A 13,115-nucleotide genomic window follows, 5' to 3' on the forward strand; every position below is an offset into this window, starting at 1 on the left:
TTCTATGCTGTGGTGTGATAGGCTGGTAACATTATTTAAAGTGCGGCCCACTGAAATAACAAGCTAATTACAAGGCATGGCTCAGTTATGGGATGCACTCTAAACAACCTGTAGGTAGCAGTGACGAAGATAATTAAAAGAAAACGGAGTACCATTATGAGCAATGCTGTACATCCTCTCACTGACATGCTAACTCTGAAGACTTTCAGTCAATGAGTTATTCAGTGTACGTGTGTCAAGAAACGCTACTGGAGCTCCTTTATGCCAACAGCAATATATCTTTATAATGCCCCACTGGGACTGGGACTGCCAACTCAGAGGTTTTCTTTCTTTTTAAATTTTCTTCAATTTTAGTCATTTTAGTGTGCGTTCAGACCATAGTGTATGTGTGTATTTATTTATTTATCTAAATAAAATGTGAAACTCCTCCTTGGGACAAATAATTTTCTATTTAATTTCTACTCTGCTTTATAAATCCAATGTTTATACTGTATATGAATACATATTCTATATGGTATATAAGTTTATATATTGCTTACTAAGTATTGTATACTACAGGGTGAGGCATAAAGGACGGCTTTTTTACAAAATCACAAAATTGTTAATTTTTTCTTACAAAGAAATTTATTGAAAGGTTTGAGTTCATGTTGAAATGGCATTTGACAATTTGTAGGGATGGAAATGCAGGTCTAAATGCAAAATACACCTTACCGAACGATTACTGAGGCCAAGTTCAGAAGAATGCTTCCGAGCAGATCGACTTGGACTGCGCAGCAGGGCTAGTCGTACACTTTCCACATTTTCTGGGGTACGTGCTGTTTGTGTATCCCCCGGCGGTCTTTTGTTCATTAATGTACCTCGTTTTCAAACTGCTTTAACCCAACGTAGGATAGTGTTATGAGCGAGAACAGCTTTATTTCTGTGGATATTGAAATGGCAATGAAACACACGCTGAACTACGGTAATAGATTGGTTGTTCTTGATAAAACAGTTGTGCGCATAAAATTCAGTGTTCTATCGTCCACGGCTCCATGGCTTCAACTAAAAAGAAAATAAAAAAATGCTAAGACTTTGCGAACCTAATGCCACCTAACGCACTTCTGTCACTCCACCTAGTGGTGAATTCTAGCCATTTCAAAGACGTCTGTCCTTTCTGCCTCACCCTGTATTAATTAAGCAATTCCATATATGATTTTAGTCCACTCTTGTTTATTTCATATCCAGTCAGGTCAGAACTGACAAATACCTTGGTATAATGTATGTGTCTTTTTCATTTGTAAAGAAAGAAGAGAAAGCCTATACATACACATAAAGAATTTTGGCCTATTGCTAAAGTGTCTTGCACTGTGACTCAGTCCAACAAAATTGAACCCTTCTACTTTATTTGTGTTGATCTGAAAACAAGACAGAGACACTGGTCAGATGCAGCACCCTCTCAGTTTTTCTGTAGTTTTTTTCTTGATGTGAAGCTTTTTTATTAGCTACATTGTATTGTGCACTTGATTGTTAATATTCACACCTGTCCCCATGTATTTACTTTCTTAGATCATATTTCAAGCTACCCGTGGCACAAGTTCATCTTGCGACACAGCATTAGACAACATCACCATTTCCAATGGACCTTGTTCCTGTAAGTTCTGCCAACAAAACCTTTACGGTGGGAAAATGAGCAGTGCTGTGTGATAATCAGAGAGTTGAGAACTGAAAATACCCTAAAATAAGTGATATTAGTTTCTGAAGGGTACTTAATAACAGAAGTTTGATTCTTTAGATCTTTACATAAGGTGAATTGTTCTACTTCATTCCCAGCACTGCAGATGACCCATTTTTTGTTGAGAATGATTTATTAGTGAATCACTTGCCCCTTCTAGTCCACATCATCACATTTGTGTGTGTCTCTCCCTTTTTATTTTAACCTTTGTACTTGAAGGGTTGTATTTCAGTTATCTGTAACATGATGTTATTCAGATACGTTATTATTTAATTAATGGAATCCCATTATCTTCCTTAAAACATCCTGTTCTTGAGCTTTGACCTAAATGTACTAATGCCAAGAAATACAGCATTTATGATAGTAAGTACTGAAATGTACAGTATAATTACATCATTTAATTCCAAACTCTGTCAACTATTAGACAACAAAAGCTGAAAGTTATATTTTAGAAAAGTGAAATTTATAAAGCAGTCTATTGAGTATCCCATATTTTGCAATTAACTGTTTGTTTTTGTTGACATGATAAGGTAACACTTGACAACAAAGTTTTTGAAACGTTTTGCTTCCTTAAAAATGTTTGGTCATTATGATAGACAGCTTCCAGCTTATACTGAACTAGAAATATTTTTTTCATATTTACTGTATCACATAGGAATTTGGAGAAACATGGCATTAAATTACAAACTTATATCACTAAGTAATACTCACACATTTCATTAGTTGTACTGAGCTAAAAATGTTTTGCTGCTGATTTTTCATTTGTACTCTGCATCGGATGCTTATTGTTCCAGTGTCCAACATTAGTCAGCTAGCATTGATGGACTTGTCTTGCCCTGATATTGCTTTTTCATTGATGCAATGTTCAGGTAAAACCTTTCACCATGTTTGTCACTGACTGTCTATACAGCTAGCTCCCTGGTTGGAATAAGTTATTTTGTAATTGCAGCGTTTTAAGTAACGCAAAACTATATACATATAATGTAAAAAGGTGATATCCCTCCCCTAGTGATATGGCGATAAGAAATCACATAAGAGAAAATAACTTAGCTTTCTTTAATGACGATTTACGTGGCATAACAGACGAGGAGGACAATGAGAAGCCCATTTGAGAGTCTGCCATTTTCGTCGCTGCGCTGGAAGGATTGTCAGGATTGGATGACGTAATCTTCCATCCGTCTGTCGGATACAAGCTCTGCCGGGCAATGTTCCAAGGCTTTATACTCTTTCCCCATGTGCAGGCCCTTACTTAGGTAAATCATGCCATTCCAAACAAAGCAAAGAGAGGCATGCTGGCTCTTAACACACAGAAATAGTGCATGTTGCCCATTTGTGTCTGTCTATCTTGTCCTATGCTTGGCCTAGCAGTTCTAAATGCTGAGCCCCTTTGTACTAAATCTGGCTCAGCTGTGCATGTAGAAAGAAAAGAAAAGCAGATTTAAAATATTTGCACAGAATACACTTATATTCTGATTACAGACTGCTCCAAGATTAGCAAAGAAGAAGTCCAAATGTGAATATAGGAAGTGAATCTTTAGCAACATGTTGCACTTCATGATTTTGAATGCCTGAAGTACATTGTCATCCAGCTAGATATAGTTTAGTGCTCTGTGGTTTAGAAGAAAATTCTCAAGAACATCCTTGAATGCCTTCCATATGATTTCTTCTGGTCCCACTAGCAGATCTTTCAATCACAAGTCATTGATGACACGTATGATTTGTGGACCAACAAAAAGTCTTAATTTTAAGCCTTAATTTTGGCATCAGTTACTTGTGGAAACATCTGTCTCAGAAATTGAAATCCTTCCTTGTTCTTCATTTTCATAAAATTTTTCATCAATCCAAGTTTTATATAAGGATAACGTGAAAATATTGGTACTGATTTGACAAGTGGTTTATGTACCATACTTTTCTACCTTGGAACCAAATATATGTGGAGTGTTCAGTTTTTTATTTTTCATGTAACGAAGCTCTTGAGCATGTAACACAACAGTACAATGTATATCCAAGCTGCACCCCTACTAGTAGTGCCACTGCTTGTAGATCACCGCAGATGTTACAGTTGTAGCTGTTCTTCTGTCTATGAATTCTTATAATATCAGAAGAAGGCATACAAATAGGAAATTGCAATAAAATGATATGTGATGGAAATATGTAAAGGTAATTTTGCAATCAGGAGCCCAAAATTCATTAGATACAACCAAAAGAGTTTAGGAAGCAAAATTGTCAGTGTCCATAATTATAATTACAGTAGCTATAAGCAATGTTGCCATTTTTACCCTCGTCATTGTCACAAATATCAGTTCTAAACATACCTGTATGACAAAAAAAAAAAAACGAATGCTCACTGTCTCTCAGCTGTTTCTTTGCAACCCAGGCCATTCAAAAATGTTCAAAATAACAAGCTACACTTTCCCTGTGACCAAGAAGAAGTTAGAAAAAGCAAGGAAGAAAAGGAAAACTGTCAAACTGTTAATAACAAATTGTACAGGTTTCTTCAGTCTGTTGAGCAAGATGGGATAATTGTTGGAGATGCTAACAAGCATTTCTTTTTGATAATGTTTGAGACGAAACATTGAGTTTTGGCTAAGAAGAATTATGTTGGCAATTGTAATAATCAGCAACAGGGAGATAAAGGATAAGCAGTATAAACAGGAAAGTACCAAACACTTTCCTACTTGCATTTCTCACAACTCTGCTCTTGTGATATATCTGTAGTGTCCTACCATCATTACAGTCTTGTGTCAGCTGTCATTTCTGAGGCCTACAGCAGAACTCTCCACTTGAATAAACCTGCAGTGATACATGAGAATCAACTTTCTAGAACTACTTGATCCTTTATCATCAGGACACAATTCTGTGCTTCTTATGTTAATTGTCACTTTTGAATGTTTCCCACAGCTTGCTTGGTCAGTTGTGATTTTGACAAATGGGACGACTTGTGCGGCTGGCAGAACCCAGGGGGAAGTTTAGAGCCATGGGTGCAGTGGATTGGAAACACAGAGACAGAGGGAACTGGTCCTGATGATGACTTCTCCAAACCTGGCAGTAAGAGCAAAGTTCCAACTTTTTTTTTTCTTTTTTTAAGTATGTGCAGTGGCTGTTCACTTAACTTAAGAGGTAATATTAATGCATCAACCTAAAATTAGCCGATCTACAACAAGGATGCCAAACTGCCTTGTTCAAAAGAAACAACAGATAATGTATTCTTCTCCAACTTAGCTTGCAATAAGAGGCTAATTTCCCTATATTACTTGAAAACCATATACATTGTATGTGTGTTTCTTTGTATCTTAAGTCAGTAGTTTAAAAATAGATGTCCACCCTGTAATGGAACACTTTTAAGTAAATATAATCAAATTTCTATGTATCACCCCATCCTCTTTCTATTAGTAGGTAATTTCAAAAGTAATTGGCTGCTTTACAGTATGTACAGTTTTTACTTACAGTAAATGCATGCACTGTAGATGTGGCCTTTTATGTTAAATCAACCCACCCAGTGCTTTATATTAAATTTCCCGGTTGACAAAATTATTCTAGAGAAGCAAGCAGCTTATAAAGTACCGTTTGCCTTTCTAGAATTATTCAACTAGACATAACAACATGTTAGTTTTTGGTTAGCAGGAAGCCATGTCAGGTGGACCTATGTCTACTGCATAAGCCATGAATTGTCTGCATAATAAGGTGAACAGCCTATTGAACGGCTTTGCAGTCGATTGTTATAAGTTACCACTAGTGAATCCTGTAATTCAAAATTGTAGAAGTGTACGGAAACTTGACTGAACTTAGCAAGATGCATTTAACTCAAAGAGGAAGGATGAACTGAACTAGTTTTGAGTGGATTATAGCAGTTTAAGTGTCTCCACTGGACTGATTATTGTGGCCAAAGTTGTGATCGGCTAACTACTGCTCCACCACGCCTCAAATAACAAAAGATCCAGACACAACAACAGCCACAAGCAAAATGCAACAAATGTCCACAAACTAGCAATAAGTAAAAAACAGAAATATATCACTGCACTCACAGATTCCTGTTTTTAGGGCACTGAATGGCCATGCCATGAAATAGCACCATGCGGCTGGCTCATTCCATTTTTTGATGTTGCAAATATCACACAGCTTGTGCTTGTTTGGTTTTAATCTTTGTGCAGATGCCTTTGTACTTTTCTCTTTCATCAAATAGAGGGAAATACCTTGTAAATCTTTTATTATTATTATTTAATAGGACCTCAAGTGTCTTCTGGCTCTATCGGGCCACATTGTTTTGACTCTGTGCAGCATTATGTGGCTAATTGTACATGCATTTGGCCCTTGCCCCCTGCCATATATGGACCCGGCATGGCTGGCAAATGAGCCTGGGCTCCAGCCATGGGGATTTGCACTACTCTGCACTTTCCTATTGAGCTTAGTTTTTAGTATATTAAATTAATGTATATACGCCAGTGCATACTGGCACACCCAGGGAGTCTGTCATCCATGGAATCTGAATTATATAATTGGGGGCTGTACCTGTTGCTAGCTGGTCTGTTCTACATAGCAAGGAGCATAACATGCTTACTCCAACAGGGAAGATAAAATGTACACCAAGGCTAAGGCAGATTTTCATAATATTCTTATTATGGTCAGTTAATGCACCCCACAAATGAAAATATTGCAAGTTTTTTTTTTTATAACACAAATTTGCCTGGAGTAATGACATCATGCATTTACAAAACAAATCAAGCAGCGATGTAAAATGCTCTGTGTATGGCTGCTATAGCTCTGTGATGTTAGGCTTGTCTCACAAACCATCATGGGGTGCTGCCAAAAAAATGTTTGTCTTAGCTGGCTGCATGGAGTTTTTCCTGGAAAAGAGTTTGGGAACAATTTCACTGACTAACATACCATATTTGCTGCAAAAAATGCTTGAGTGAAATTTGCCGGTCAGCATTAGTTACCATTGATACCAACGGCTTCCGGTTTTGAGGCTGGTCTTCAATGAAGAGCCATATCAAACATTCTCAGTAAATTACTGTATTGCTCTGATTCTTTCTACTGCTTTTGGTACATGTTCAAAAATATTATAATAGTTTTTCAGAATGGTTTGGATGAGATAATTACCTAAACCAATACATTTTATAAGTTCAGTAGACTTCTCTTTTCTGTTAGAGTATTATAGTTGTTTTGAGTTCACGTGTAACTGAATAAGCTAATTGCTTTTTTAAAATAATTATGCAAGTCATAAAATTCCTCAGCTGTACAATTTAGTTCACTTGCCTAATGCCTGAATCTAGCACTATGAGTGTTGCTGTTTTTTATGATTTGGTATTGATATTAATACATTTTCTTCTTTTTTTCAGTTGGCATGTACATGCTATTGGATTCCCTTTACGTAGCACCTGGTGTCAAAGGAGAACTGAGAAGCCCATTGGTGTTGTCAGATGGCTGCCTGGAGTTTTCTTTCTATTACTACATGTATGGGACTGCAAAAACCATGCAGCTGAATGTTTATGCCACCACATCGGGTGAGGAACAGTCTTTCACAGTCTACTTAACAGGAAACACCTGCTTATGCGACTATGTACTTATAGCTGTGTGACCCTCACTTTTCTTCAAGTGCAGTGATCAGATGGCTTCATTAAAGGATATAGTGCATTCTTGCAATTTTGCCTTTTTTATGAAGCTGGCATCCCACTAATAAAGGCAGCTGAGGTTAACTGAAACTCAAGCTGTCAACCGAAGGAAACATACTTGTGCAGGAGAGTGTTTGTTTTGGGGTTGGCACCGTTTGGACACTATCTGCACAGACTTTTTTAGTTTCCATGTGGGTTTTCTTCAAATACTCTTTTTTCTTACAACATATAGTTCTGTGGCTTAGGAAACAAAATATATGGCAAGCCAGATAAACATTTAAAGATGTCTCAAAAAGCATATTTGGAAGTGTATTTAAGATATCTTAAAGTGAATTAAAGATATTTGAAAATACTTCTACTTCTGGTCGGCACGATGGCATAGTGGGTAGTGCTGCTGCCTCGCAGTAAGGAGACCTGGATTCGCTTCCTGGGTCCTCCCTGCATGGAGTTTGCATGTTCTCCCCGTTTCTGTGTGGGTTTCCTCTGGGTGCTCCGGATTTCCTCCCACAGTCCAAGGACATGCAGGTTAGGTGCCTTGGCAATCCTAAATTGTGCTTGGTGTGTGCCCTGTGGTGGGCTGGTGCCCTGCCTTGTGCCCTGTGCTGGCTGGGATTAGCTCCAACAGACCCCTGTGTTAGGATATAGTGGGTTGGAAAATGATATCTCTAGATATCTCAAATGCATTTTAAGATATCATAAAAAGAATTCAAGATATCTTGAAATAAGGTGAAGTGCATTACGAGATATTTGAATTCCATTTTTTTTCCATCTTCAATTTGGGATAACTGAAAATATATGCAGATATTTTGAGATATCCATCCATCCATCCATTATCCAACCCGTTCTACCCTAACTACAGGGTCACAGGTGTCTGCTGGTGCCAATCCCAGCCAACACAGAGCACAAGGCAGGAAACAAACCCCGGGCAGGGTGCCAGCCCACCACAGGGCACACACACCCACACACCAAGCACACACTAGGGACAATTTTGGATCGTCAATGCACCTAACCTGCATGTCTTTGGACTGTGGGAGGAAATCGGAGTACCCAAAGGAAACCCACACAGACACAGGGAGAATATGCAGACTCCACGCAGGGAGGACCCAGGAAGCAAACCCGGGTTTCCTAACTGCGAGGCAGCAGTGCTACCCACTGTGCCACCGTGCTGCCTTTTGAGATATTCAAAAATTTATTTTAGATATCTTGAAATGAATTTGAGAAAAAAATAAACAAAATCAAGATACAAAATAGCATGATGATAATCAGTGAGTGGACTTTTCTTTTTTTTTTAACTGCCAAATGCAAATAACAACAAAGGTTGTACGGGCTGTTTGAAAGACTTTTATTTGCAAAATTATGATTATAATAATTAGCATGCCATTTAACATCCTTTTTATATTTTCTGATTTCCTCATTAGGGGCAGTTCTGGGCAATTCACTATTCACCCGGACAGGAAACCAAGGAAAGGGCTGGAAACTGGCAGAAGTTCACTTTAACAAGAGTGGTCAAGTTCAGGCATGTAATTTGAGGCTGTGTTTAGGGCTGTTTCAATTTTATTCTGGTGTAAGGTTTCTAAACTCTTTTGGGACTCCCCCCAATGGGACAACAGGCCGAAGAGCGTCCTGAAGTGCGATCGCCGCATCTATGGAAGACAGTTTATCAGTTGCCAGGGCAACCACGGGCTCCCAACACGGAAGTGGCTCGCAGTTAAAGCAGATGCGTGTCAATCGCGGTCGTGCTTTAAGTGTTAATGGATGATGCAAGGAACATTAAAAAAGGCAGGGAACAGGATTACTTGGCCACTAACCGGCCATGACTCTGCCTGATTGCTATGTCTGTGTTTAGGAGAGTGGTAGATCCCACTACAATAAATAACTGTGCTCCTCCTGTTTCAAGCTGAATAAAGTTGGTTTTGCTAAAGTACTCGTGTTTTGGAATGTAAGACAGGGACTCACACGTCACACTGGTCAAAGCAGTTTTTAGTATATTATATGAAATAACCTCAAGAGTAAAAGGCTAATTATTGGTTTTCTTTATTTGCCATTATGGGAATTGGTACGTGGATGCCGTTAGTAGTGAGCACTTTATATTCACATTAAAGTCATCACTAGCACTTCTAAACAGTAAGTTCAGTTGATTGTAAAAATCTGTTTAATTGTTCAAAGGTGTTAATTGTTTTATACAAATTGCTGGAGCCATTGTTCAACAAGGATAAATGTAAAGTTACATGCAAAATAAACATGATAAAAAAATAACCCAGTTATTCATTTAAGACCTGTTGTTTATTACACAGATATAAGTACCAGAGTCTATCACACCATCAACAGGTGAAATCCCATCTAAAGCAAACTCATCACAAGACATTCCTATACATACAAGGCCGAAGCTTAAGCAGGATTTTTCCCTGATGACAAAAGAATTTTTAATCTTAAATTTAAAAATGTATTGATTGATTGCAAACTGCTATTTAAAAACTTTGCTGCGATTGTCTTTGTTAAAACTGATATATAGTATTGCTCATAACATCACAAACAGACAGAAAATCTGACTTTTACCTTTCTTTTTAGCTTGCCTCTTTCCTATGCTTTGCACTTTTCACTTGGCTGTCTGGTTAATCTCTAATTGCTGAATCATACATTGTACCTCAGTAGTTGGCCTCTTACTTAAATTCTCCATTTTGCTTTCAGTACCATTCACATTTCACACCTTTCTCTAGTTAGTGAAATTTTGCTGCAGGTGACAAAGAACAGGGTCTAAGCACAATGCAGCACAATTACAGAATGACACTCATACAATTCTTCTTGTTTCCACAGTTTGTAATAGAAGGAGTGTATGGAGAGACTGATAAAACTGACATTGCAGTGGACAGTGTATGCATCGCCCCGTGTCAAGGTAAGCAAGAAGCCTTTTTTGATGAGGTACTGGCCAGAGTTAGGAATTCTCTAAATCAGGGGATTTCAACCCTTTTTCTTTGAGTGCCACCCCTAGGAATTGAAATGTTTTTCAGCTGAGCAATTCAAATGTGTTTGCTTTGTGGACATTTTGAAACACTTTAAAAATGAACATATGGAGCATTTCCTTTCGGTATTGATGACCTGTCCAACAGTGCCTGTCTAGAGCAGAGAGATAGGCACCCACTCCCAACCATCCTAAACTGGACAGACTGGTTATAAAATGGACAGCCTTAAAACTGTTGCCATGTTCATCAAAGGATAATTGTGAAGCCTGCATTCATTAATTGGGGCTATGTATGGTGCTCGATTATAAGGTGATTAATTTGGCCATTATTTCAACTCCCTAATTCAAATGTGTGACATTACAAGTTAAAACAACTGTAAAGGACAGTTGATTGGTCACTTCATCGTGTATTAAAGCAAATTGAGTGTTTATTATTTCTGAACTGATTCCATAATCACATAAAAGTGTTAAGAATAGAAAGCTTTTATCCTTGAAAATGCAGCAGGATTTTACCACTACCATGGTTTCAAAATCAGAATTCAGATGGTCTTCTTGATTTGTAACTGCAACTCCAAAATCTTTTTCTATCTCTTTTTCTGCTTTTGCTTCAGCTTGCCTTTGCTGACTCATTTTGTGCTCCCTCACATATCATCTTTTAACTATTTGAATACTGTTTGCGTGTAAGCTGCGAGTTAATACTCTTATCTTTTGGAGGAATGTACCTTTAAAATGGGACCTCCCTAATATAAGCAACATATGCTAAGAATAAGCAGTAGTTTGTACTCAGCCTCATCCAACTTTCAGGCTTGAATGTCAGAGGCATATGTTGTTTCAACAATCCTCTTTTGTTCTCATTTTCGGATATTCTCTTTTTAGTGTTTGTGGTGAGGATTTCTATGGCTCATATTACACTGTCCTGAAATCATCAATCTATCATTAAATATGTACTTATTAACCTCCTAATGCACTCTGAATGTTGTGTTAGATTTCAGTCTATTTATTTTAAGCAGTACTTCACCCTTTATAATTTCCAAATCAATAAGTACCTCCTTAGTAGTCCCTGTTACATTTTCGAGGTTAATAGTACCACCAGGTGAGTTTGCTCCATGATGTTTTGTTACCAAGTCTCTGTACAATGTCAAGCAGGTACCCTAAAACATACTCTAAAAATTGAAGTATAAACCTTTACAGGTAAACAAAATCAACCATAAAAACCTATTCTTATCATGGCCTATAATTTTCAAATCAAATCCAAGAGAGAGCAGTACAAAGTAAGCTTGCATGCAATAAACCCCACAATTCAAAGTGACACATTTTGCTCACACATTTACTTTAACATTACATAGCAGACAGAAATGCATCTGAAATCTGCAACACTTCCCCTTCTCTTTATCAGTAAGTCACATACTCCCTGGGTGCTTGTAAATGGTCTAATTCACACTTTTGCAGACCACTGTTGTGCTTCGCTGGTTTACATTAAGTATTCATAGCACGGAAAATTAGTGTTTAATAAGATAACTTTTATTAAGCATGTTGTTATTATTATTATTGTAGCTAGGATGACACAGTCTTGTGCTAAGATAGGGAGACTAGTCTGTTAACATTTCCTATGTGCAAACCTTTTCCCTAATCTGAAAATCACTGTGAATTTTATTTATTTCCTTTGTACTTCATGTCATTCAACAGCTGTGCCTCCAACCACTGCCAGACCTCCTCCACAATCCAGCACGATTTTGCCTACAGCATCAGCATTTAGTTCAACGAAGACACCTTCGACAGGATCTACTGCTATTTCACTAAGCACCACATCAGAGAAGCCCTCCACAGTATTTGCTACTACTAAACCATCCACCTATTCCATTCCAACACAGTCATCTGCTGCTGCTACAGAGACAGATATCACTTTAATGACATCTTCTGTAGCATCTACATCTAAAACAACATTTGGATCAACTACAACCAAAGGAGCAATATTATCAACAACAGAGAAAACAACTGTACCTTCAACAGCAACAGTGAAGCCGACCATAGACTCAACTTCCACAATGAAGCCAACAACAGTCTTGACAGCCTCAGTAAAGCCAAGCCCTACTACTTTGATACCAGCCACTTACTCTACAATCGTCACATTGGTCACCTCAGTAAAGCCCAGCATCCCCCCAACAGACACTTCAACAGCAAGCACAGTAGTCACTGCAAAACCAAGCACACACTCTACAACAATAAAAGGTACATCCCCTATGGGTACAACACAGCCTACCACTTTCTTAAGCACAAGTTCTGCAGCCCCGATAAATCCTAGTACATATACCATGACTTCAGGAATATCAAGTGCCTCCTCTGCAAATACGGAAAAACCAAGCACGGACACCTTAACCACAACAAATAAAAATACATCTTCCACCACCATAGGTGCAACTACCTCAGCAAAGCTGACCACACTGTTAACAGAAAGGCCTATGACATCTACTTCGAACCCTACATTTGCTCCAACCATGACTACTAAGCCTCCAGGTATGTATTGGAATTCCTGAGGAACACTTTCATAATCTAACAAGTTGAAAATTGATAATTTAATACTATAGATGACAGCTATATAACACCTGCTTACACTACAGATACGGTAAGGTCAGCATTGTGGGAGGGTTACCGGTCTCACGTCAAGTAAAGAAAGTGACAAAAACCTGAAAGCCATTTGGCCGTTCAGTGGAGTTACTAAATCGTGGCGCTGTGGAGGTCCACATCTGGACCCATCTCTGTCAAGGAGAATTTTCATTTGAAAAAATTTTTTTTTTACTAACTCAAAGTAAAATCAGCTGTTTTGTTTCAATAT

At 38.0% G+C, this 13,115-nt stretch overlaps 1 protein-coding gene across 1 annotated transcript in view; it reads left to right on the forward strand.

Annotated features, from left to right (window-relative positions):
• The window catches only part of zanl (zonadhesin, like), a 119,894-nt gene that overhangs the window by 9,943 nt on the left and 96,836 nt on the right, over nucleotides 1-13,115 (forward strand). Inside the window, exons 5-10 of the mRNA XM_039749641.1 lie at nucleotides 1,546-1,630; nucleotides 4,613-4,759; nucleotides 7,051-7,215; nucleotides 8,742-8,839; nucleotides 10,138-10,216; nucleotides 11,969-12,796. Coding sequence (XP_039605575.1) covers nucleotides 1,546-1,630; nucleotides 4,613-4,759; nucleotides 7,051-7,215; nucleotides 8,742-8,839; nucleotides 10,138-10,216; nucleotides 11,969-12,796 — 1,402 coding nt within the window. The remainder of the gene's footprint in view (nucleotides 1-1,545; nucleotides 1,631-4,612; nucleotides 4,760-7,050; nucleotides 7,216-8,741; nucleotides 8,840-10,137; nucleotides 10,217-11,968; nucleotides 12,797-13,115) is intronic.

The sequence above is a fragment of the Polypterus senegalus genome, chromosome 3, assembly GCF_016835505.1.
Source record: "Polypterus senegalus isolate Bchr_013 chromosome 3, ASM1683550v1, whole genome shotgun sequence".
Classification (NCBI taxonomy): domain Eukaryota; kingdom Metazoa; phylum Chordata; class Cladistia; order Polypteriformes; family Polypteridae; genus Polypterus; species Polypterus senegalus.